This window comes from Pithys albifrons, chromosome 2 (genome assembly GCF_047495875.1).
Source record: "Pithys albifrons albifrons isolate INPA30051 chromosome 2, PitAlb_v1, whole genome shotgun sequence".
NCBI lineage: Eukaryota > Metazoa > Chordata > Aves > Passeriformes > Thamnophilidae > Pithys > Pithys albifrons.
This window is the reverse complement of record NC_092459.1, coordinates 49,962,299-49,988,938: the sequence shown is the minus strand read 5'-3', so window position 1 is coordinate 49,988,938 and position 26,640 is coordinate 49,962,299. Positions and strand designations below refer to the sequence as shown.

Here is a 26,640-nt window from a genome sequence, read left to right as displayed (position 1 = left end):
ACTTCTCTTGGTTGTCTCAGTTAAAATGTTTTTTGCATTTCCAAGAAGGAAATGAAAAGAAAATTGTTTCACCCTTGTCCCATTTGCTGAATGTTTATAAATGATATACCAAGAATTACCAGAATTTGGAGCAGGAACTTAAATGATAGACAGAGTTAACATCAAGCCAAAAAAAATTTTTTTTTGTGTCATCCTAATAAGAATTTGGCTAAATTACCATGGTTGACTCCATTTGAATGTTAGCATGGAAAGCTTGAATGTGGTGATTAAATTGCCTAAGGTTCTGCAAGATTGAGCAGGACTTCCCCTAGAATTGTACTTCTTGGTGGCTGTGGTGAACAGGACAGGACAATGGTGAGGAAACTGAGGGATGTAAACATGGAGAAAGGGAATGAGGCAGAGCATTCATCTGGTATCTCAGTGTTCCTGACAGAGGCACTTAAAAAAGGAGAACAGGATCTGAGTGAAAATTGTGGAATTTCCTTCATATGAGACTTTTAAGCTATAATTTGTGTCCCAGCTAGTGCAAAGAATTGGACTGGATAATTTGTTAAGACTACCCTAATTGCACATTCCTATGATACTAAAAATGGAGTTAGGAAGAAGACAAAGAGCAAAGAAAGGGGAGCAGAGGAAGAGATGATGGAGTATGGAATGGATGGATGGATGGAAGAGAAGGAACAGAGGTTCTAGAGCCAAGTTGCAATAGTGCTCTCAGGGAAACAAAAAAACCCCAAGCAAACCTCAGAGTTTATGGATGGTGGTTAAAAAGGAACAGATGTAACCTAAAGAAGCATAAGTTGTCCTAGAAGTACAGGGATAAAACAGACCTCCAAACAGGGTCTGGTTTTTGCCAGGTGTAGTTTGGTAAAGAACCAGGAAATAAAGACGAGGCTTACAGATGAAGAGAAGGACCCGGATAGGTATTACGCTTACAGAAAGATGGGGAAAGAGAGAAAAACCAACAGTGAATGTGGGATGAATTAGAGTAGATGGGGATGTGAGTAGACTAAAGGGAATTTGAGGTAAGATAGATTATTTTTCCCAGGAGAAGGAAAAAATGGCACACTGCAATACTAGAAGGTGATACATATATGAAAATTCAGAGCTGGCCATGCTTGTAGTTGCATGGTGCAAACTCACCACATCAGAGGAATGAGTTTCTAGGAATAAAAAGAAAAAAAATACAGTATGTGGTTGAGTTTTTATTTTTTTAAATACCCTGTGTGGTGATTTGTCTGACCAGCCTGGCCATGGTGTACTGAAAGAGATAAACAAGAAGTTCTGAGCCTTCTGAGAAAACTAAAACTCCACTACACAAGAGGAAAAGTTTTGTATAGAGAAGAAACTAGTTGAAAAATAGGTATTAAATAGAGTGTTACCACAGTGAGCAAAGATTATCAGTGGAGTTAAACTGATGTACAACATATTTTCTTTTGCAGGTTGTGGGTAAATAAGGTGGGAAACTTTGTAGCTTATAAAAGGTTATTCAGGGTGGAAAAAAGGCTGAAGAATTATAGAATAGCTGTAAAAAGCCAAGGGACTTGGTAATAAAATAGCAGATGAAATTCAGTGTAGATAAAAGCAAAGTGGTATACAAGGAAAAAATTATAACCTCTTGTGTAAAATTATGAGCCTTACCTTGACCTGCTACAAATAAAAAATAGGGTTAAGGGCTGTGATATATAGTGCCATGAAAACATCACTTCAGTGCCCAGTAAGTCACAAAAGGAAATAAAATATTAGGAATACATGAGAGAAACAGAGAAAATAACATGTAAAACCATATAAATCACTGTATAAAACCAGTTTACTGTCGCTTCAAATATCTTACGTTGTTTTGGTCTCCTAATCTTAAAAAGAAATAGTAGAGAGGGGGCAAAAGTAGGAGAAATGTGATCATAGATATTTCATATATTTCATGCAAGGAGCAACTAATTAAGCCTAATCAGTTCAGTATGGCAAAGGGTATAAGGAGGGAAATTATGGAGATCTCTAGAAACACAAGTAGAATAGAGTAAATGAAAAGGGAACTTCTTTTCGCTCCTTTCCATTGCAAGTATTGGAGATCATCATGTCAAATTGGCATGTCTACATGGAATTTGGCACAGGATATTGTGGATACTAAAAGCTTTTGGGGGTTCAGATAATGGTTGTCAATATTTCTTCTATAAGTCCACACTAAAATACCTCTTCTAGTTTGAGAAAGATTGCTGTATCCAGGTAGACCTTGGAGTCAAGGTCCCTGCATTTGGGCCTTGGCCTTTTTTTCCCCAGGGTAATCCTGGCTGGTCCATTCTGAAGACAGAACCAGAGATGATACAAAACTTTGGTCTGACACTGTACAATTTGTATGTGAAATTTATATTTAATGTACTAATTAAAAAGTTTTATTAGTTTCCATTACAGCATGTAGTGTTCACTATACTCCTTTCATTGTAGTTAGTCTGTTCCAAAGGTATCTGAAGTACAATAGTATCAATATAGTATATTTTAAAGTTAGAACGTATATACCCAGACACAAAGACCTGGTGAATTTGAAATATGACTAGCCATGCTGATTTCATTTAAATTAATTTAATTTTTGTTGTTGTTTTACTGTTAATTTTTATTTGTGTAGCTTTATTTTTTTTTCAAATCTGCTTAAGCTGTGTCCTTCTGAAAAATAAACTAAACCCACATGTTTGACAAGAATGTTCAAGCTGCAAGTTGTACTTGGTATGCTGCTATTAATCTTTTGTTAAGTGGTGGGTTTTAATGTTCTTCAATGCAATCAAATGATCTGCAATGTCGTTATTAATTTGTCATAATTGATTTTCAGATATGCTGAATCAAATGACACTATCAGACTTTAATTTATAATTCCATGTTATGTAATGCTCTAAGGCTTGAAAAGTATCATTACTTATTCAAATTCTTTGTCACATGGAAATTTTATGGAAGTTTCCCAAATTGGAGGGTATTTCGCTTTGTGTTTAGTTCTAAAGGGAATACAGGTTTAGTGCTTTCAGTCTGAAAAGATGGTATCTGATGTAAAGAATAATATTATTATAAAAATAAAATTGGTCTATAATACTTGCTGGATGAAAAGCATCATCTGTAAAATCAAGTGTTTCTAAGTAAATGAGTTATTTGCAACTCAGATATCTTAGACCTTTAAACAAGCCTAAAAATCACTCTCATGGTCTTACAAAGCTAACAAAAAAGGTGTGTGAGGCGGAATCCATCAAGTGTTAGTTTTTATTTGTGACGTAGAATGTTATGCTACCATTTCTTTCTAAATAAGAAAACTACCAGTAAGATAGGACCATAACATATGAGACAGCTCAGCTCGTTAGAACCTGGTGCTAGTAACACCAAGGTTATGGGTTTGATCGTTGTATGGGCCATTCACCTAAGAGTTGGACCCGATCATTCTTATGGGTGGGTCCCTTCCAACTCAGAATATTCTGTGATATATCTGTGATAAAATATATAGAAATCCATCAATGCAGATGTCACAGGCTGTCCGCCCCTGTCCAAGTGCCAGATTATCCTTGGAGAATGGATGTTCCCCTGAAGAATAGTTTAACCATCAAGTGGTTGATTCCAGGCCTTGATAGTGTCATTTTTATTTATCTTTTATATAAAACCTGGAAATAATTTGATAATTTGGCCATGAAAAATTGTTACAGGTAGTGCTGTAGTATGAACTGACCAATGTGATAATCCTTATAAAACCATTAAAATGTAATTGTTATGTCTATAATATTAACAACAATTTCAGTACATGGATGACATTGCTTGTCTGTCTTCTCGCTAACACTGGCTTTAAACTTTCAAGTGTTTTCTTTTTTTGAATGTCTTCTTTGCAGCTGTTTTTAGTATTAATGACTAACAGATATTTGCTGTTCTGTTGTGGGTTAGATCTCTTTACTGAAGCAGAATCTGGAGATGCAGCTTTCCCAGTCACAGAGCTCTTTGCAACAGTTACAAGCCCAGTTCAGTCAGGAGCGACAGAGGCTGACTCAGGAGATCCAGGAATTAGAAGAAGAGCATCAGCAAAGGCATAAGTCCCTTCAGGAAGCCCATATACTTGCCTTTCAAAACATGGAAGAAACAAAAGAGCAGGAACAAAAGGCATGTTCATATGGTTGTTGCAAATTCTGTAGAGATTGTTGCCATTATAGCATTATATGTGCACTGGTGCAATTAGTAAAGAAAAGTATCTGTGTAACTAAATTTCATTTTCAGCTGACGTAGTACAGTAATGTTGTTATCCAGTTAAATCTGAGCAAGCCATATTGAAAATCTTCTTTAATACTGGCATTGTTTCCATGTCTTGCTTTATATGCATGTATGTAGGTGTGTGTAAATATATGTAAAGTTATTATCAACACACATATTCCTTTATGGTAGTTTGACATTGTTACCCTTAATGTTCCATTCCAGTTTTGATTTTGGGTAGGAATTTTCCATTACAGTTACCTAATTTTGCATATGTTTTCTGTCAGTTGATGCCTTTTCAAGGTATCTTATATTTTCATTATGTTAAAAATTGTATAAGCTATGTTCTGCGACTTGCAAGATAATTTTCATTTCCCACCCAAGATATTTTTTTAAAGCTTAGACTAAAACAGCTTTAAGATTGAAATTTTGGCAGTGCATGATACTTAATGAAGGGGTTTCTTAGGGTTTTTTAAGTTCTGATCTGGAGTGTACTTTTGCAGTCCAATTTTTCTATTGTCCGCCCTTAATGTATTTTGGTTCACATCATAGGCTGGTCTTGGAGCATGCAAGGTGGACTCCTTTTGTTTGAAATCAACCTAGAAACTGCACCAGGAACATTATGCTTCATACAATTCAATAGGGAGTAAACATGGGTGTCCTTTAAGGAGCAAAAATCCCCAAATGTGTATTGTGTGCACGCTAACCCCATCTATGGATCTGTACCTTACAACATTGCTTGCTATTACACATATATCCATAGATTGGTGTTTTCAGAACAGGGACTTTGTGCCTAGGTAATCTTAATAACCATGAGCCACTGAAAAAAAAATGCAGTAGTAGGATAAGAAAATATGAGTTAAATTAGTGCATTTTCGATAATTTTTAGTGTGTGCCAATGCCTGCTTTTTGTTTTCAGTTCTTTATTTGTAATATTTTATAAATTCTCCAAGTTGATACAGAATAAAGTTTGTCAATTTTGATTTCATAGGAATTAGAAGAACGTTTACAACAGAAGCACTCAGAAGAACTTCATGCACTGAAAGAAACACATAAACAAGCCATGGAAGGCTTTAAATTAGAGATGGAACAGGAACTTCAGACTCTACGATTTGAGCTGGAGGATGAAGGAAAAGCTATGTTAGGTATACTATTTTCAAATTTGAAAGTGGATCCGAAAACATTATTTCTGCTCATGCAAACATGCATGCACATGTTTTTGTATGTGTGTTTATTGCAACACTATAGTGCATCTCAGTGTCATTCAGTGTTGACCTAAATGGTCCTCTTAAAAGCTTTAACAGGTAAGCCAAAACTGTTCACTTTTGAAATATCTTACCCTTATCCTGTCTTGTCTAGGTTTTTTTGGAAGGAGTAAGCAACCAAAGTTCCTGATGGAGAATGTTTCAGAAAGGAACAGGAACAGAATGACAGGATAGTTGCTTAGCTGATGTAAACAGTGTGCATTAAGTCAGCCACAATCCTGGATGGAGCTGGGCTGTTACTTTTAATGTAAAAGTTTCCAAAATAAACCTTTCTGTTTGTTTGGTAACCAGCTTCCTTGCGCTCAGAGCTCAATCATCAACATGCAGCAGCGATTGACCAGCTAAGGCACAACCATCAACAAGAACTCGTAGCTGCCAAAATGGAGCTTGAAAGAAGCATAGAACTGGGCAGGCGGCAGGTAAGGGGCATGGCCAGCAACTGACTGTAAAATGGCATGGTCAGGATCTGTTTCTCTCTTAGCTGGAGGCAAGAACTGTCATGAACAAAGAGCAAACATGTAATCCTTCAAAGTCACCTAACACCAGCACCTAATGCGTCCCTACCAATTTCTAAACTTCCTTGCTTAGCTTTTTCTTCCTTCTACAAAATTCATCCTAAGCCTACTAAAGGCTCCCATATCAAGGCAGTTTCCTCTCAGAAATGTTCAGCTGTCTGGGAGGACATCGGCTTGGTGTGGGAGGTGAGTGCCCAATCTTGCAACATACTCATCATCAGCTGCCAGCAGGACTAAAGGAAAAAGCTGTTTCTCTTTGAAGCCTAAGTGATATGGAAAAATAAGTGGTTGCTTATAACCAAATGATTCCTTCAAACTTAAGAGATATCTTAGTATCTCTTTTTTTCCAGAGCCAAATGGGAAAAAGATAAATTAGCATATAAAGAAAACAGAGATGATGATGATGTAACAGCTTGCAACTATTTCTTAATTTAAAAAAAAGCACACAAAAAACCCCCGAATCAAATGCCCAAAGCCAGTATGGACTACCTTTGCTCTCAGTAGCAAACTGATTAATTCATTTTCATCTTTCATTTTCACTTTATACATAAGTAGTTTTTCCACTGGTAACTAAAAATTCAGTTTAATCTCTATTGAAAGGAAGCCCGACTCCTGGAAGTTAGGACCAGAAAATTCCTTCTTTATTTGCGTATACAATAGGCTTTTCAAGATTGATTTACTGGTAGTCCAGCACCAAGGAGGAGGAGTGGTTTTAGAAATATATTAACACAATAAACAGGCTTAGTTGGACATAGCCTTTACACAAAAACAGAGGCAATCAGAGATGAGTCCTTCTTTACCTTGCTGGTTTAAAAGTGTAAGCACTAGAGGCAAAAATGTGAGGCTGTCATGCAGGATTTAGGAGGATGTATTTTCAGTCCTGAGTTGTTCAAACCTGGAGTCTGACACCTAAAGGAGATATGAGAAAAAAAGCTTAAATTACAAGAGTCAGTGTTTGATCCAACTACTACTGTGTACTTTTGGCCTCAGTATAATGATCTTCTAAGCGCAAGCTTTAATTGTACTGAGGGCAAAGCAATTAATTGTGCTTTTCAGTGTTGGAATGCTCATCAGTTCACAGGATCAGAGTTGAACTAGATGCAGAGTAGTCTGATCAGGATGTTTATATTTGCTGCTTTTTGTAATATTTAAATATGTGGATGTAAGTTTTCCACTGCTTTTTCTTACAGCTTTAATGTAGTCTGTATTGGGAGGTAGATAGTTATTTTCAATGGTCTGTTCTTAAAGATGCCCTATAAAACTTGAGCACTAGGATATATTTGTATTTTGTGGAGTCAGGAAGGCATAAAACACAATTATACATAAAACTACTTTAAAATATCTGCTGATTTCCTCTCTGTACAAACTATAAGGTCATTACTTATTGTGAAACTGTAAGAAGTGGATTAGGTAGAAATGGAAAACTCTGAAGAAGGTTATTTTCATTACATACATTTCTAAACTGAGGAGACTCATCAAAGCCAGTTGAATGGTCTCCAGATGACTTTCTCAGATGTTAATTTTATTGTAGTTTCTTATGCAAAAAGAAGGATTTCTATTGATTTATTGAACACATTGTAAATATTACATAAACTACTTAGCACATATTCTGCTGCAAAATGTTTATGACCTGGGTATATATTTGTAAGATAAGAGACTTCCGAATCAGTGTTTGTTCATGCAGAGCATCCATATTGAGCAATTTTCTCCTATTGAATGGGGCGGTAAAGGAGAAAAACATTTCTCTGGACTGTATGCTGATGAGCCAGAAAAAGCTAAATGCTTGGGTCCCTGGTTCTTAGCAATATCTTGGGGCTTTTTTTGTTGTATGTGTGGGCAAAAGGAAAATATGATGAGCTACAGAAATTTTAACAGGCAATGACAATGAGAGGTTTTACTTTTTTGCGAAAGGAAATTTTTTTTTTGTTACATAACTTTGGTTTTTTTCTTTGTACTTGTACACAATAAAAAGAACCCTTTCATTTTAATTATAATTTGTATCAGCATCTAAAACTGAAAAAATTGTCTGTTGAATGGGAAATTCTGCTCAGCTGTCATCTTCCAGAAGCAACTATTGTGCTTCAGAGACACAAGTCTATCTAGAATATTTTTCTTAATATTTAAATGCTGCTCCTTACATCACAGGAGCAGGAATTTTTATGCCGCATATCAGATCTGCAAGATGAACTGAGACACCGAGACCATCATATAGCTGAACTGGACAAAGAGATTCTGCATCTTCATGAAAATATAAGTGCATTGACAAAGGAGTTAGAGTTTAAAGGGAAAGAAATTCTTAGAATACACAGTGAATCCAACCAACAGATCAGGTATGAATTTCTTCACTCTAAACTCAAATGTGTAGTGTTTCTCTTATTGTTTTACTTAAGAGATTTTTCCATTTCCCCTTAATTTATCCTCTTAATCAAGTGATGTTATCTATCACTAGTCTTCTATAGGGAAAGCTATTCGTATTACTAGTAAAGTTAGTAAATATTACCATACAGTTAAGCTGCATTTCAATGATACATTTTGGCATACTTTAGTAACAGTTTGCTCAAGTGTTGGTTTTTGGTGGTTTTTTTTCAAATTCATTATGTTTTTTTATTTAAAAAAGCATTAAAGGAGATGCATTTTTCATGAAATAAGCTAGAAGATTGGAGAACAGTAAGTAGTGGGTTTTGATGAATGAGTAATTCCTTCTGTGTTGTCTGATATTGTGTGAAAGCCATTAGAAGCATGGCAGAAAATCATAATGAACAAACAATTCTGATTTTAGAATAACTCTTTCTTTAACAAAAAATAAATTAAACAGGATGCATGAGCAAGATTTAAGCAAGAAACATGAGAAAGAGCTGGATGTCTTGACAGCAGATCACATCAGAGAGAAACAAAGCATGCTGGCAGATTTTAATAAGACCCAAGAGCTGCTCAAGGAAATTAATTCAGCTTTACAAATTTCGTAAGTTTTGTTGCATTAAAAAATTTCTATGTGGCTGCATTTGAGTGAATAGTTTATTCTGGTATCCATAAGTTCCTGAAGATATTGCAGAGATGCAGATGTACAAATACCTCAATCAAGTGTGGGGCCCAATCTTGAATTCTTTAGGCAACACAATTCTATGAGCCCTAGGGATGTGTAGTGAGCTGAATTGTTAGGGGTATGAGACCAAAAATTTCAGGTAGGAAAGATATTAAATCTGTGTAGTTCCTAGAAAATTGGAGAAAACATTATTTCAAATATTTTTTCTCAAACTTTAATGTTTTTGAGAACACCAGTTTCTTCAACAAGTTTATAAACAGGACAATGTTTGCCAATAAGAAGTGTGATTATAGCCTGAGTGATGCAAACATTTTTTCAGATTTGCTAAGATAAGGGAAATTAGTGTCTGAAATGGATTATATGAGCATAACAATAACAGAATACTTAGAGTTCCTTGGGGTCAAAAAGTCACCTGGGATTAGACCACCTCTGGGCAGAAGTGTGTGTGTGTCCTCTAGCTAATGTTTTCCTGTCTTCCACATCCTTCATTCTGTATCTCTGTGATGTGTCACCAATTTGGTCACGGTTTTGGGATAAGGTTCCATACCGCATTGAGGGCTTCCTGCCACAAAGTTGTCACCAAGAGATTTGTATTTGCAGCTCAAAGGATTTATGGCAGAGAAAAGAATTGGTGGTTCTAAGTTTTTGATAGTAAACCTTTGTAAGTAAATTTGACTTACACATGGACAATAAAGCCCAAATGCATCTGATTTTTCTTGATTTTTCACTCAGAAATTGTCCTGAAAAAAGATGGGTCTAAAATTCTAGGTCTCGCTCCCCTATAATTATACACATGCACAGTCTTATGTCCTGATAAATGTGGTAACTTGCCATTCAGTAAATTAGGTGTAAGCTACCTCCTGTTTGCTGTATTTATCTTATATGAGAAAGGGGCCTATGAGCAGCCACCAGAACTAGGTTTTGGAACTGTTTACCCTAGCATTTTTTCACATTTAGTTGTTTGCTTTTCAGTGTCCAGAAATCTTCTGGATTTAGCTGGCTCCCTACTCCTAGTTCTTGCTCAACTTATTGCTGCAAGGAAGCAGCCATGGACCTAAAGTGAGCAAGCATTGTCCAGAATGCCCTGACCAGCTTTCAGTGTATTTTATCTCCACTTACACTGAAGCAAGAAGCTGTCCAAAGAGGAAACTATGTAAAAAAGCAAAAAAAATTAAACAACAAACAAACAAAAACAAAACCCAAACCCAACAATAACAAGGGGAAAAAAACCAAAACAGAGGAGTTTTATGTAGCTGTTTCTCAAGTAATGGTTTTCAGGCTCATCCTCACCTACAGTGTGGCCTCGTGAAATGAGGAATCTATCTTACAGTAATTGAGAGTGGGTGTCATTAATTAGGCTGTGCAACTAGAGTCCTTACATTACAAATCATCTATTTGAAACAGATTAAAATCCCAGTTCTCTGAAGTATCTGAAAATAAAATGACAGCTGTGTGTAACTATGTACTATACTCTGGGGATCTGTATACAATAGCTTAACCCAGCATAAAATGTATACACAAAAGCCAGCTGAGGCTATTTCTGTTCTGCTGAGTCAAATGCCTTCTCTGCAAGTAAAAACAGTCATGTTGTTCTCATTCATATTGTTTTATGTAAATACATTACATAATCTCCTCAGAATATGTATAGTTGCTTTTGAAGAGAAAATATTTATCTAAAGTGAGAAACTATGTCTATTTCCAAGTGCCCTGTGGATTAAGTTAGACTTGATCTAGACAACTTAAATTCATAGGTTTATCTTAGTGCTTGATTGGGATTTTTTTTTCAGTAAGTTTGTTAAATTTCCTTAATGTATTCTGAAATTTGATTCACTAATCTACATTAGGGCTGAATATGTGAGACAAGTATTTTAGTACTTTCCTTGGAAACAATGTTTGACATCATGAGCATTGTTTAAAAGAGACATAGTAATTTGAAATTGTCATGTCTTCAAAACTTGTTAAGAAAAAAAGGATATTTATGCAGGTATTTGTATAATTCCTCTCGGTTGGCTTATTTCACTTCTCTCCTTTAATGCTTTCCCACCAGGCATTTCAAGTTTCTTTTTTTTTTTTTAAATGTTTATCAGTTGTTACATTTCTTGTAATTTAGATATCCTAATATCCAAGTGTTATTGCTTTTGTTTTGCAGCTCATTCCTTTATATCATCTCTAATGGTACTAAGTTGCTTTTGTGGAGAGGAGTTAGTTACCTATTAGTCTTCAATGTTCTTGGATATCTTTGTTCCAGTATGTTCTACATGAACTGAGGAAGACACTGCCAGCTTTTTCTGTCTGTCCAATTTCTCCAGTATCACAAGCATGCATCTTTATTCAGAATAGTCTTCTATTAAAATTAACAAAAAAAAAAGGATACTGTTGGTTTTCCTCATTAGGAAAGTGAATTGCCTGCCTTTAAAATGCACATTAATAGTAAATATAATGCTATGTAGTCTCTGTTTGACATAAGAATCAATTGTAGCTATGTCTTCTGTAATTCTTCTGTCCATATTATGGCTTTGAATGCCTTATTTTCAGGCTGACTTCCAAGAGGCCTTTTTCAAACACGTAGTACTGCATGTCCAGGAATAATGTTAAGTCTTTAGAGTTTTGCCCATGTTATTAGTTGGTAGAGCAAACGTTATGGTTATTGGGGTTTTACGTTTTGTTTTGTTGATCTAAAGCTGAATGAGAACATAGAAATTAATTTCCTTTAGGGCAATAAGAAAGACATCTTCTGTTTTTACTCCCTGAACTCTTCTTTTGTACTAATCAAAAATATGACTGTTCACTCATCATTTAACACTGGGTCAAGCTAAAGAGGGTATTCTTCTTTTCTATAAAGTTTAGAAGAAATGGAAGAAAAATATAAAAACAGAGAATCAAGACCAGAAGACTTGCAGCTTATCTCAGAACTGAAAGACCTAATTGCAGAGCGGGACCAACTCATAAAGAAATTGATTGTAAGACTTCTGTGCTCTCTTGGTGTAATATCTTGACAGATACGAAAGTTAATCTAATTCAAAGTGTTTTAAATGTATTTTATTCATATGCTTTAACACATTATTCCTCTGGTTCCAATCACTTATAACAGTACAGTTAATTAGATACAGAGCTGTTTTCACAATCAAGCACAATATGTTACTACAAGAAATATTTTGGTATGTCCTTGCTAAAATGTCTCCTGTCTTCAATCCTGGAATAAGCCAGCCATGTAAGCCATTTAAGAAACAGTCTCTTCTATGAGATTTCTAAGACCAATATCCTGATCCACTGAGCTTCCCAAATTAAGAGAACAGCACCCTGACTTGGGTTAGTCTGGTTAGATCCTGATTAAGAAGAAAGAAAGAATGAGGGAATTAATTAAAGAATCAGAAATTAAAGATACTGAGTCTTTCCCAGTACATAATCCATTAGGCTATGCTTACTCTCAGGACCACAGAACTGCGTAAATAGAAATTGTTTAGATTATTACATGTAATAACATATAAAACATGAAATGCAGGTTTTAGAATTACTGGTTTATTTTAAAATGTAAACATAAATTTATTTGAGAACGCTTTGTAGGCAGATCTGGCCACTAACTGGTTGAAAATGCATAAAAAGAAGTTTATATTTGTTGTTCTTTTTAGGAGGACAAAAAGTTCTATCAGCTGGAACTAGTTAACAGGGAGACTAACTACAACAAAATGTTTAATGCAAGCCCTAATGTTGGTGTTATTAATCCATTGGTGAAGGTATGTTCCATGGACTTCATTGCTAAAGTAAAGAAAAAGAAATCTAAACTTAAGATATAGTAAAAGGAAGAAATATATGTGTATGTGTGTGTGCCTGTGTCTGTTCATAAGCCACTCCTAAAAGACATGTTCAAAACAAGGAACATAGTTTTTCATTTGTCTGTACTTATTTTTGTGTAGATTTGTTTCTTTTGTGATTGTTGAAAGATCCACTGATGCTGTTGCCCTAGTTTGCTTGACATGTATGACACAAAACACAGTTTCTTCTCACAAAACTGCAAAATCAAAACAGAGAAGTGACAGCAAGGCAACAGAGAGCAGAACTATAGCATGCAATAGAGAGCAGTGACACCCCTAACTGGTTTTAGTTTCATGGTTTTTCTTGTTCAGTGCAATGGCACTTAGCCCTTTTTTGGAAGTGCTCAGGATGGAAGAGCATTGGAAGACAGAGGGAGAGATGACACTAAAAGGAAGGGGATAAGGCTAAAAAGAAGAAGGGGAAGAGTGTGAGAAGGGCATGGAATGGGTCTGAATGAGAAAAGGTATAAAGTAAGACTGGAGCACTGGACTGACAAAGCAGGTATGGACAGTGGAGGCAGCAGGAGACAGAAGTCGGTCTCTAGCCTTCTGTTATTGTCATCACCTATACAAGTGAAAGCACCTCAGTGGCAATTCTCTCCATTCTGCTGAATAGTAATAGTAGGCTTCCTGTCCCTTCAGAAGGCAGCAGCATTCCTTCATGAGGAATATGAATAGACTGCAATAGGGTACCTTAATTCTATTTCTTTTCACCACTTCAGGAGTGAGTCCTCTGACGTTTCCTTCCTCCTTGGGATAACCCGTAGGTTATTTCACCTGCATGGAAGGGGAAGAGATTTGTCCCAGCTGTAGAGGCAGAAGAACTCAGGAAGGTTCTGAAGCAGAGGCTAAGCCAAGGGGCACAGCATGAGCACCTCAGATGCCCAAGAGCTTCAGTGATGAAGGTTCAGATTCCTGTTATTTAAAGGAGGGCTGGCTCCATTATCTGAGATCAGGCTGTGTTATCTAGCCAAGCCTTATTGCAGTTTCACATCAGATCAGTGTATTTCTGCACAAACTCTGCTGCAAAATGTCAATATTCTTCTGTAATTTTCAGGAGCCCAGCAGCTCTCACAAGCTTACCTATGGGCCTAATTTTTATGCTAACTGCATAAAAGGATTTAGTTTGGGCCCAGTAGAGACAATACCAGGACTTCCAGATACAATTTGAATGCTTTGGTTTTATGTGATAAAGGTCGTTTGAAAATTTTGGAAGTTGGTCTGAACCCTTCATTTATAAAGATGTGAAATGTAACCATCTAGTATATAAGCTTGTGTTCTGTGTGAAATCTGAAGTGTTTGGGAAAAGTACTTCAACATCAGATTTCCATAGTGATAATTCATATATTTTTATAATATGCTTCTATCACTTAAAACTGTTTAGACTTTGAAAGTGTCTTATATACCAGAACATTCTAACCTCTCATTTCATGACTTGTGGACTATGTTACTTTATTTTGTCAAAGCATGTACTGTGTTATTTGAGAATGAATTACAAAGAAACTGAAAATCTCATTCTCTTTTTTGTAAAAAAAAAAGGACAATTTATGAGTTACTACAGGCTTTGCATATTAATGCAAAATTACCGCCATTGCAGTATGTGTTACAGCTTCTCTAATTTGTGCAATGGATGTTTAGTATTACATTGTTACAGCTAAAATTTCTTAATACTTTGCATGAATTTCATGGAAACAATACACACAATTTTCTCTTTCCAGATTTGACTGCTTCAGAACCACAGATTTTTTATAGATATAAATATATATTTTTAATATTATATAAATTGTAGTATTTTTCTAAGGACTTATGTGGATAACTTAAATTTTCCAGAAATGGTCTACTTATGGAGCACACAGATCTGACTACATTTTGTTTAACACACTGTTTTAATTACAGCACATGTTGCCTTGCAAATGTATATTACATACAGTTGATTGTTTTTACAAACTATTTCTTCCATCATAATATTTCTTGCTTCTTCAGCTACTACAGCAGCAGTGTAATTATTTGTAATTATTGTTTAATTATTTGTAGCTGATGATTTTTCACTGTGATACCAAAAAAAAGACTTTTTTCTATTATAGCTTTTGGTCAAATTGGTGGGGTATTTTAATTATATTTTGACAAACACATCCACCAATGTGGCTGCAATTAGTAGCATTTGCATCTGCCAACCCCGGAGAGGCCGAGCACTGAAATCAAAGCTAGCAGAGAGCTAAAGAGAAGAAAGTGCAAACAAACAATACGACTGTCTCTGTCTCTGTTTGAACTTGTGCCCACCTTTGAATAGAGCAGCTCTCCTGTTTCAAGTGGAATTCTGCTGGAAAATATAATCTAGAAAGAACATGAGATTTCACTTGTCTTTCAATTGAGTTCAAATTTGTGCAGTTCATAAGCCCTTAAGGGTTCTTCGCCTAGCTGCCTTGTTAGGGTTGCATATATGTAATTGAAAGAAATTATTTATTATCTGTTCAAATAATACATAATTCATTATATTTATGAGCAAGGTATTTTTTCATTGCTCTGGGTATGTTAAAAAATCCTATTTTTGGAAATAAGATGCTTTTAATATTAATATTTTATTTTGAACATGGAATATTTGGTAGAAGTCAGAAAATATAAAAAGTTTTCTGTCACACAGTGATTTTAAAGAAAGCTATAGAATTATTTGAAGCATCCTTCTACTTTAAAATATCTATTAAAATAGAGAGGATGAATACTGACTCCTTTGTATGATGTGTTCTGAAATGTAAAAGAGTGATAGAAAAATCAATTTCTCCAATATTTTGAGTCCCTTGAAATACTATCAGGAGAAGTATAGAGAGTATTATGAAAGGAAAAATGTTCGATTGTGCCATCTGGTGTCTAGAAGTGGCAGCTGTAATGGCATCAAAGTCTGGCCTTTTCCTTTGCAAGAAACTGAACTCCTGTACAGTAATATTTTTATCTTCAACCAATTTTTTCCTCTCTGAAATTTGCTGTAATTACATTTGATAGCAGATCTGGTTCATGGATATTATAAAAAGATTTAAGTCAACATGAAAGTTTAACAGACTGAAAGGAAGTTTTCCACTAGATTGTCCATGTGTGATGTTTAGATACAGCAAAATGTTATATTGGAAAACCTACCATGATATACACTAAGTTGTAATAACTTAATCGTCTTGATCAGAACTTTGACTCTTCTGTGAAAATCTATGGTGTTCAGGTCTGGTCAAAGCAAATAGAATAACTACAATTGGAAAAAGAGCCCAATCTGTCATAATTCCTCTCCTTCAAAAAAACTCCAAACCACCCACCAATAAAACTTTTAAGTTTACCTCATCTGTCCAGGTTAAAAAGAAGCCCTCCTTACGTTTGTTATTTTTAATGCAGCAAAAGAAGAAGAACGATAAATCAACAAACAGGTTTGTGAGTGTCCCCAATCTAAGTGCTCTGGAATCTAGCGGAGTGGTGGGCAATGGACATCCTAACCGTCTGGACCCCATTCCTAACTCACCCATCCACGATATTGAGTTCAACAGCAGCAAACCACTACCACAGCCAATGCCACCCAAAGAGCCCAAGACGTTTTTGAGGTGAGCACTGCCTCACCAGTCTTTTTTTTTCCTTTTTTTTTTTTTTGCTTAACTTTTTGCATTCCTATTGAGCTGAATCCTACTTGCTTTATCAGCCTTTCAGAGGTACAAGTACTCTTATGGCATTTTTAATTTTTGCATTATATTTATAACCTCTTTATAGTATTCCTTTTTATTGTAGACTTTGCTGAAATGTGAAGTATTCTCTCACTTCTTCCTAAGCCTTGAACTTTGAAAACCTCTATAAATACCTTAACAGAATTCATGTGCTTCCAATTGTTTACATATATGAACAATTGTTTTAAATGTTTGTTTTATTTACTGATTTTCATTTAGGAATTGAAAATAGCACGGAATTCCTTTTATTCAGTATTACATGATAATGATTTTTCTGTAAGGAAATTATTTTCCGTGCTATGTGAATGTTACATGTTTCCCCTTTCCTTACCTGTATTGAATAGTTTCACAGGAGTAACCTTCCTACAGCAACAGGAAATGCGCAGGCTTAGGTGGTTAATACTGAGCTTCCAGAATCAAAACCAGCACTAAAGTCTGAAGTAATTCTTTCGCAAAATAATCTACTGACTTGAGTAACTTTAAAATGGCATTTTAGAGGCATGATTTTAATCTTTTAGCTTCATGTGCTAAATATGCGCATATTAAATGCACTTGAAGTGCTGTCCTGTGTATTTAGTAGGTGCTGATCTCTAATGTCTAAGTTGGCAACTTGAAGCAAAGTTTAATTACAGGTCCCACTGTTGGTTGATTGCTCTCTCCTTTGGTTTAATGCAAAAGATCACATACCTAACAACTGCTAATTATAATGGAAAACAAATTATAGAATCTAAAATAGATAAAGGAAAACACTATATTTCAAGAAAACTATTTAGAAAAAAAAAGTACTGTTGCTAATTTTTTCCTGTGCATGTGATGTGCATGAGTGTGCTCAGATACCTATAACATGCATGTGCATGACCCCGTGGACTGTGATGCTGGAGTTTTCACTCCAAATTGTTTAGTGCCTTGTATTATCCAATAATAGAGATTATTTTATTACCAATTTAATTGATAAAGTTAATTATGTAATTAAATGTGAATTATTTTCTCCTGCACATTTTGTGAGACTATATAAGAGGAACCAAATCCTGTTTGTAGCACAGCAGTTTCTTTTTTCCTAGTATGTTAGAATATTTTAAGTGTGTGCATGAGCAGCAATGCAAGTGATATTCGTGATCGGTGTGAAGTATTAAAATAGTGTGTATTTCTGTTCAGTTACCAGCCAGTCTTTGTGAGCACATGTCTACAAATATGATGCTCGCATCATATTTTTCAAAATTAACTTTACCACAGGAAAAGGATGCTAAAAGAGGACCTTCTACAGTCACGCTTTTCCAAGAAAACTCTTTTTATTCTTCCTGAAAACCTACAGCTATTTATGACTTTCTAAATTATGTTTTCCAAAATACTATTTGCCCACCCTGTAATGTGGCTTCTGAACTGACTTGTCCATGCTGCTGATGCTCTCCAATGGAGTGGATGATCACAGATTCTGTAGGGAGACATTAGATCATATCCTGGGGCACACTGATAATTAATCCATGGAGAAACAGACTGTGTTTCTTAATAATTATTCTCTGTGATTTCTTTTTCTCCTAATAGTTGTACTTTTTGTGTAGTTGTGGGATAATTGTTTTTCTTCCTTTCTGTGAATTTAGCCCTCCTCCGACTGATGCCTCACCAGTGGCTTCACCAGATCCACAACGCCAGGAGTGGTTTGCCCGATACTTCACGTTCTGAGAGATGATTTGTTTTTGTGACACAGTGTGATGTGGACTGTTTATAAGAGCATGACCTTAAGTAAACCCTCATGTGAACGAGCTTTCCTGTAATTTGTCAAACACTGTGAATGAGAAAGTATTTGTCTTTCTGATTTGAAACTGCACTGTATTTCATGTTATATTTGTTGGAATCACTTGACATGGTACTATACAATATGTGTAATTATAACTATTATTTTTATTTAAAATGGAAGAGTCTTTAAACTTTGTAATTACTACATAATAAATTTTGGTAGAACAAACATAATGCTTTCCCCTTTTCCTATAAATGCTTTCTTTGATTTCAGGTAAGGCTTTTCCCCCTGAATAAAGTAATTGCATGGTTACTATAAATACAATTTAAATTGTAAAAGGAAAAGGTATATATTTCTCACTCTCTCTCCAATATGTTTAATGCATCCCAAATTTGTTACTTTGTAGCAGTTGAAAAACTGTCTAACATTTAAAAATAAGTATGCTAAATAAAATTAATGTAGCTGCTGGCTTTCAGAGCAGAATCGTTCTGATAGAGGATGAAAAAAGCTGCAAGCCAGGAGCTGTTCATTGGGGATGGGGGTTGACTCTTCACTTACTGCTCATGAGACTTTGCCATCTAGTTATAATGAAACATTTTACCACTGAATTTAAACAGAAACTTTTCCCACAAGTCCTATATTTCTTTTATGAGTATTAAAAAAACCCAAATGCTTGAAATATTTAGAAAACTGTGCTATCTCTGCATAAATCAAGAATCTACATCTTGAGCATATAATCCTACTTTGAATAAAATTCATGTCTAAAACGAAAAATAAAAGAAAAAAGCCCTGAAGAAACAAACAAAAAGCAACCACTCAATTTATTTCCATTCATTCATACTACAGATACAGATCTTTCCTTAAAACTCTAGTTACCTTCTCTTGTCTATATTAATTTCTTTTCTTCTTCTTAAACTGGTATATGAAAATGTTTTTTCAGCTACTGAGCATGATTCCCCAATCTGTACCTTTTATGATGTCAGTGTTGCTAGAGAAATTTGTTGTAGCATATAGAAAACCAGAGCTTACTGTCTTTTTTATATTTTTTCATTCAAAGATTACCATAAAGTAATTCACACTGGTAGTCTCAGGGAGAACATTGTCTTTGTTTTATGAATGTATTTTTAAGCTGAAATCTTATCTTTTAAAAGCAGGAAAAAATATGTTTGAGTTATTTGAATAAGGTTCTAGTTAGCATATACAAAGGTCTTGAACTTTAATATTTCATCTGAAGCCCTAACTACATCCTTTTTTTGCTATATGCACAAAGGTAAATACCCAGATGAAGATACTTGCTAATTAAAATGAGTTTTATATGTAGTATATGTATAAATGAAAAATTTGTAAGTTTTCATATAAACAATATAAAAATCTTCTAAATGCACATTTAAAAACTTCTATCTTATAATTCAGCTTGAAAATGCCACTGAAAGCTGTATTCTGGTGATGCTGCCGACGACTAAAGATGTATATAGCAGATTTTTGGTAGCTGGTGGACTCAACTGTAGGTATATGCAACTTTTTAATTTTAGAAGAAAGCCATATTGGGCAAAATGTCAGATTTCTTGGCTGTTACCCAAAATAAAATTCACTAGATCATTTTGTTACAATGTTCTGCAGTGAGTGTTGCGTATTTTTTCTTGCATGCCTTGCAAGGGATCAGCCTTTTCCTCCTTTCCTCCATTTCATTTGTGCATTTTTACACATGGAATGAATAACTGAACAGTAATACGGAGATGATAATACCTACATTTACCTGTTTGGTGAAAGGTGTGCCCATTGGTTTGTCAGTAGTAGGCACTTGTCTTTTGGGAGAAGAAAGTTAAGCAGCACTCAGCTACCATGTCTGTCACAGTCAGCAGCTTTACTGCTGCCAAATCAATCTCTTCAAACCAAATGTAGTCAAAAAAAATCAACCAGAAGAGTCTTGGAATGGCATTGAAAACTCAGTAAAATGTATTCTTGAAAGAAGTTACTATCTGTCTTTTGGGATTAATACAACTTGCATGATGACTGTGCCATTGTGTTCCTGATCTTTGCAGTATCTGGTATTCTGGAAAAAGTTAGAGGTGTGCATATTCATGAGTCCAGTGAGTTGTGCACAGAATTCTGCAAAGTCTCTGCTCACACATGTGTGCCGTGTTTCCAAGCTCAACAAACAGTGCTGAGAAAGGAGGTACAGAGTTAGGATGAGATTGCATAGTATTAGTTACAACAGTAGGAAATCTTTTAGCTCTCAGGAACTGTCCCTCTGCACTCTGACACATTAAATCTCATTATCAACACTTAGTATAACTAATTCCCCTGAACCTTTCATTTTATTTAGAAAGAATAATAAAAGGTCAAAGAGAAAACAAGAACATAGGTATTTTAATTCTTACTGGTTTTTCCTATGGAAGAAGGAAGAGGCTGTACTTGATACAGGGACAAAACGCAGAAGACTCCTACAATTTGTCAGAACATGGTTGTAAAAATCAGTCTTAAAACCAGATTCAACCCTAGATTGCTCCATTCACATCTGTGAGAAGAGTTTGACTGCCAGTGAATTTTCCAGTTCAGCAGAAAACTGCTCTAGCTGACCCTCATGACACAATCTCATGGCACAGGGAAGAATTATGTCCTGAGAACTGCATGGCTTTTTTTCTGCTGCAGGAATTGTGCACAGAAGGTATACTTGGGGAAAAGAAAAATCCCAGAAACAGCTGAAAACCAGTCTGCAATCAGCACCAACATGGAAACCAGTTTACCCTATTGACTCCTTCCTTTTGCTTTTTTTTCAGATACTTCAGAAGGTGTGTACTACATTTATCTCAGAGTTCACAGAAAATATTAAACCTAAGAGAAGCACTGGCTATAAACTACATTTGTCAATAGCATTGAGTTTTTAACATTCTAACTTAGTCTAAATAAATTTTTACTTTTGTTTTTCTCATGATCTGTTACTTTTTTTCTTATTTTGGAAGAAAAAACTTAGATTGTATTCTAACTGGTTTGAATTGCTCTACATTTACTAGGTACACATTAAATATCTGAAATTTGTAATCTTTGACACTTTAAAGAGTAAGAATACGTATTACAAAATTGAAGAATATAGAGCATTTAGTTTTGAGGGTTGGTTTGGGGGTATTTTTAGGATAATTATTGTCCTTCATAAAATTTTTTCTATAATGATGCAAGAATCTTTGTTTTCATTCTTAAAGAAGGGTGTAATAATTCACTTTTGTAGTAGGTACACTCTGGAACTAAACTTTCCTGCTTTTTGAGACTAGAAAATGCTTTCCACAAAGGACCTTCTTTGAGAATTGCACTTAAGACTGACAGCAGAAGTTTCCTGGGAGACAAATGCTTCTCTTCCCATAACTGAACATGAGCCCATATTGTAGCATTTGCCTTTCTGCTGTGGAAGCTTAAAAAAAATTGAGGTCTTTTCTTTTCTCTAAATCATTATCTTTTTTGCCAGTTTTAGTCTTAGTCTGAAACTATTTAAAAACTATAGGATATGAGGTATTCCTAATGAATATCAGGAGACTGTAATATTAGCAATCAGGTCTGATCATAATGTCAGAGAAACCCCTTGCTTGTTTAAGATGTATTTTAAGTTATATGTAAATTAAGTTACATGATCTCAGTGCTACCCATATGCAATGTCACTAATTCTGTTTTGAGAAAATTAGCTCCCAAGTTTTCCTCCTTTGCTCTAATTTACTTTCTTTTGAAGGAAAACGACTGTCACGTCACTTAAGAAAATGGAGATCTTTAACCTCCTCTATAGTCAACAGGCACCTTCAGGGGTGAATCATCCCACTTTTCTCTTGATTACACAAAGACCGTAGAGCAACAACAAATCTAAGTGCCTTGGTTGACTAAATTTAGGTGTGAGGAACCCATACCTGCTATTTCATTATTTTATTTTACTTTTTTTAACCACCATTTGCAAAAATGTATCAGCTTTGAAAGACAAAAACTGACTGTCCTTACAGGAGCTATGATGCTCTTTTTTCCTGGTAAGTTTGTAGTCCAATACAGCACTGTTGCTGTTCTTTAGGCAAATGCTAAACTTTTACTACAATGAAAATTTGTAATATTATTGATTAGCTACTTTAGGGTGTTGGGCATTGTATCAGTTTTATTTCTGTACACATTGCCTGGCAAAATCTTTACATGGAAATGACTCATTTCCATGTACAATTATATACAGAATTCAGCTTGCAGTTCTAAGGATTATTTACTTTGCAGTGTATTTCATTCATGTAAATAAACATCCATTTCTTAGGATACACAACAGTAATTGGAGCTGTGGATAGTACTAGACTGTAACAAAACCATGCAGCCAAGCTGAAACTACTCTTCCTCTATATGTGACTGCTAAACATAATTTTTCATTTTAACAGAACGTGGGCTCAACAGAGGGCTCTTCTACTGTGCAACTGTGTTAACATTTCTCATTTGCAAGCATATACACAATTAGATAACTCAAGCTTTGCTGACTGCACAAATTGCACTGCAAGTTCCTACACTAATGGTGGGACCTAATGAGGTGAACAGCTCATTGACTCTGGAGTCCTATAGGGCCTTAAGGATGAGTTTATAAATTGTCTATCACTAAGGTAACTCGGTTCTTTTCAGAGTTCAGCATGCTACAGAGGCCTGTTCACATTAAACAGTTAGCTGAACACAAGAAGAAGCAGCTGCTGCCAGCAGCACTGACAGCAGTGTTGCTGGTGAACACGAAGAGCTAAGCTCAAGAAAATAGAAGCGTAATTCAATGACTACCCAAATCTGGCTTCATTACAACAATGAGTTCTCTTAGAAATTAACAATGCCTTCCATGCTCAACCTGACAGCTGAACAAAAAAGTTGGGAGTGTGGCTGAGTCTTTACCTGGAACTAGAGCTGTTTAACTTCAGTCATAGATGATCAGCATGATGGCTGGGCACAGAGCAGAGCCAGCACACTTCAGGTTAACTGAAACACTATGGGCAGCCTCACCCACAGCTGGAAAGAGACACACTTTGGGGCAGAGCCTAAGCCCAGGTTTTACAGCCACATGAACATCCAACCATATTCACTGGTTAGACTAAATCTTTACCTTACCTATGGGATCCATGAGACATTTTCAGCTCTTGTGCAGCCTTGCAGTCAGTGTCCCAGTTGCTCAGTGGAATGGGATGTGTACCAGCCACACCGCCCACAGTATTAGCAGGCAGTCCTTGTACTCTCCTGGGACATACCCAGGTTGAGGGCACACACTATGTTCTGTAAAACTGGAAAATAGAAGGGTTTCAAGTCTTTGTCTTTATTACCACACAAGACTATCAGAAGTGACCTGAAAGCAAAAACAGTAATACTGGTTTATGTAGGAGAGCCATTCCAAGTGAAAAGCAGAGATAAACCAGGAAAGCATTCCAAGTTCAGGTGTCTTGGTTTGAGATAAGCAACTGCCAACCCCCCCAAGCACACAGTTATAACTAAGAAAGGTATTAACAAAAGGCCTATTACCAATTTGCTCTCCATTTTGTTTCACATTCAATGCCCAACGTGTTCCCAAAACACCTAAACAATCCCCAGGAACACAGCCAAGCTCCTGGGAAACTTGCCAACACCCTTGGTCAGTTCCCGGGTTTCGGCACCATTAACTCTTGGTTTGAGATAAGCAACTGCCAACTCCCCCAAGCACAGAGAGAAAAGCCTCCCTCCTAACACCAGGGAAAGGGAGGAAAAGAGAGGGGAAAGAAAAAAAAAACACTTCAAACCGCATTTATACTAAAACTACATATATTTTTCACAGAAAGAAAGAGACAATTAGAAGAGAGTACAAATATACATTCACACAAGTCTGCAACAACAAATTCCCCACTTCAACTTCTTAACGAACACAAAAATTCTACTGTCTTAACTACACATTACTTAAGAAAAGACTTATTCCCCAGGGAGAAGAACTCAAGCAGAAAGGAGAGACCCAGAACAACACAGTTTACTTTCCTGAGATACCCTGTGAGTCAGTGGTGGGCCTGGTCCTCTCCATCCCCCCTGGGACAGCATCGTGCGTCCTCCCAAGAGGAGGGCTGAGAAGTGACTGCCTTAACCACTCCCACACTGGTTCCTACTTCCCTGGAGATGATGTCATAATGTGGTATGGAATACAAAATTACTGGCTAGAAGAGGTCAGCTGTTAGCTCAGCCCACCTCAAGTCAGCTGACAGCTTCAGCCTAGTCCAAACTTCAGAGCCCAAATTTAGGCCCACCTTAGGTGAACCCATAACATCAGGATAAGAGCTTTTCAGGCTGCCAAGACTGTCTTCATCCACTCATTTGAAATAATTACTTCTCCCTCTCCTATTTTGCACCATGATTTCAAAAGAGGCTACCTCATGGATTTTCAAATGAGCATAATATATTTTTGATGACTTCTTGTTGAGTAAACAATTTCTTCATTATGCAGCTAAGTACATACCAGTTATTGGTTATTATTAGATAATAATATGATAAATAAGGTTTTTTCTTGTAGAAACCACCACCTGATCATAGCCCTGACATACCAACATCAGCTACTTGCTCTTTAGTTATAAAAATCAGAAGCCTCAGTTGCAGATTGCTGCATTGCTTTTCATGCTGCTGCTCCAGTTGCTTAGGCTACAAAACACAGTCTCAGGAAGCACACACGGACATCTCCAGTAAATCACGAAAGTGACAGCTCTGCCATACTAGAAGCCCGGTATCTCTGCTAGCAACTGTGTAGCAGTAACAGTATCTCATCATTAGAAAAAAAAGCAGCCTGCCTTTGTACCTTGCAAGACAGCGCTATAAACTGAGTAAAGTTGAAACTAAAAGCATATAGCAGAGATAGGGATTGTTTTGAATTTTCACAGTGATAAATTTATATATTAAGTGCAGATCTCAGCAGTGCTTTTGCAGCTGTATCTACTAAATTGGTTAAAACAGGACCATTTATAAATCAAAATTTATTTTTCTTCTAGAGACTTATGTAGGAGACAAAACATTTCCTCTTTACAACCACCTGAAGCAGTCTTAGACTTTTACTGAGGATTTAGCCAACATCTACAAATACCCTGAGAAAGATTTTGTTTGCAAACAATGCAGGAGAGGTAACTATCCTCTGATATCAGATCCATCCCCTGATTCACCAGACAGGAGAAGTCAACTTCCAATAGCTTGTGAAGTAGCAATTCAGAAAAATGTGATTTAAAGCACCTGTAAAGTTCCACAAAAGCAGCTTTTGGCCAAATATTCCGACACTATCCCCTTCTCTGCTGGCCAAACATTCTTCAGATGAACTCACGGATAGTGAGATATTCAGTATAGTAAAGAGGTGAACCAGTGCATCTTTCTTATTCATTAAGGTAACATATTTAAATATGACTGGAAGATAAAAAACACATGGAAGACATTCAAATTATCTTTGTTTTATTAAGGCAAGTAAGACAGTTACTTTTACATACTGAATTCATATATAACTTGAAAATAAGAGATCTAAAGTTGGGAGGGATTTTTGTTTGTAAAGTGTAGATTTTCCTCTCCATCAACTCTAAAAATCTGTATTAAAATACAAATTGCATTCATTTATTAGAGATCCATTGGCATATATTGGTGATATTGTAGAACACTATTACATGGGCAGTGATTTTTGTTTTGATTGTCTATCAATAATTCATCATTAATACAGGTCAACAATGGGAGGTTCTGCAACTGCAGAGCTCAGTGGAGAAGTGTTAAGATTCAAGAAGAGAGTCTACTTACACTGAACCCAATGAAGACAGAATTCACACATGCAAGCACAGAACTTGTTAGAAGTGTGCACATGTGCTGCAAAGTAACCAGAGGGAACAGACGTACTGCTGGAGAAACTGGGAACCAGTTTCACTCCTCATGCCTGGAACAATTTTGAAATAGAATCAAACAAAAGACATATTATTTCAAATAGTTAAAACATGTCACTGGGTTGCTATACACAAGGGAAGAAAATACATGTACAGCCACGAAATTATTCAAAACAGGTATGTATGTATGGCCAGGCTTCTCCAACGCAGATTTGGGCAGGGCTCTCCCCACGTGGGTGTGCCCTTCCCGCCTGCACAGTAGGTTTTTCAGGTGAGGCACAGCGTGCGCAGAACTGGCCCCACCGTTTAAGTCCTGAGGTCCATCTGCCACGGCCGAGCGAGCTTGCACGGTGACAGTGAAGTCCTCAGGACTGTCTACAGCACCCGGCACTAACCGGGGGCTGACCCTGCTGAGCATCCGAGATGTGACGGGATGGGATGGCAGGGAGGCATTGAACTGCCAGGGAATGGTCCCCACTGAGACTGGAACTGAGGTCCTTGGGATTCAGAGTCGAGAGTTCTCTCCATCAC

General features: G+C 36.2%; 1 protein-coding gene across 6 annotated transcripts in view; it reads left to right on the top strand.

Annotated features, from left to right (window-relative positions):
* The window catches only part of FAM184A (family with sequence similarity 184 member A), a 79,220-nt gene extending 59,338 nt beyond the window's left edge, over positions 1 to 19,882 (top strand). For 2 of the 6 annotated variants that reach the window (XM_071548971.1, XM_071548972.1), the window contains 9 exons: positions 3,907 to 4,119; positions 5,198 to 5,351; positions 5,763 to 5,890; positions 8,132 to 8,316; positions 8,802 to 8,948; positions 11,872 to 11,989; positions 12,659 to 12,763; positions 16,217 to 16,419; positions 18,135 to 19,882. In XM_071548971.1, coding sequence (XP_071405072.1) covers positions 3,907 to 4,119; positions 5,198 to 5,351; positions 5,763 to 5,890; positions 8,132 to 8,316; positions 8,802 to 8,948; positions 11,872 to 11,989; positions 12,659 to 12,763; positions 16,217 to 16,419; positions 18,135 to 18,216 — 1,335 coding nt within the window. In that variant the 3' untranslated portion in view covers positions 18,217 to 19,882. The remainder of the gene's footprint in view (positions 1 to 3,906; positions 4,120 to 5,197; positions 5,352 to 5,762; positions 5,891 to 8,131; positions 8,317 to 8,801; positions 8,949 to 11,871; positions 11,990 to 12,658; positions 12,764 to 16,216; positions 16,420 to 18,134) is intronic. The other 4 variants (XM_071548974.1, XM_071548975.1, XM_071548973.1 and 1 more) reach the window with 3 other exon arrangements.
* The last annotated feature ends 6,758 nt before the right edge of the window (positions 19,883 to 26,640 follow it).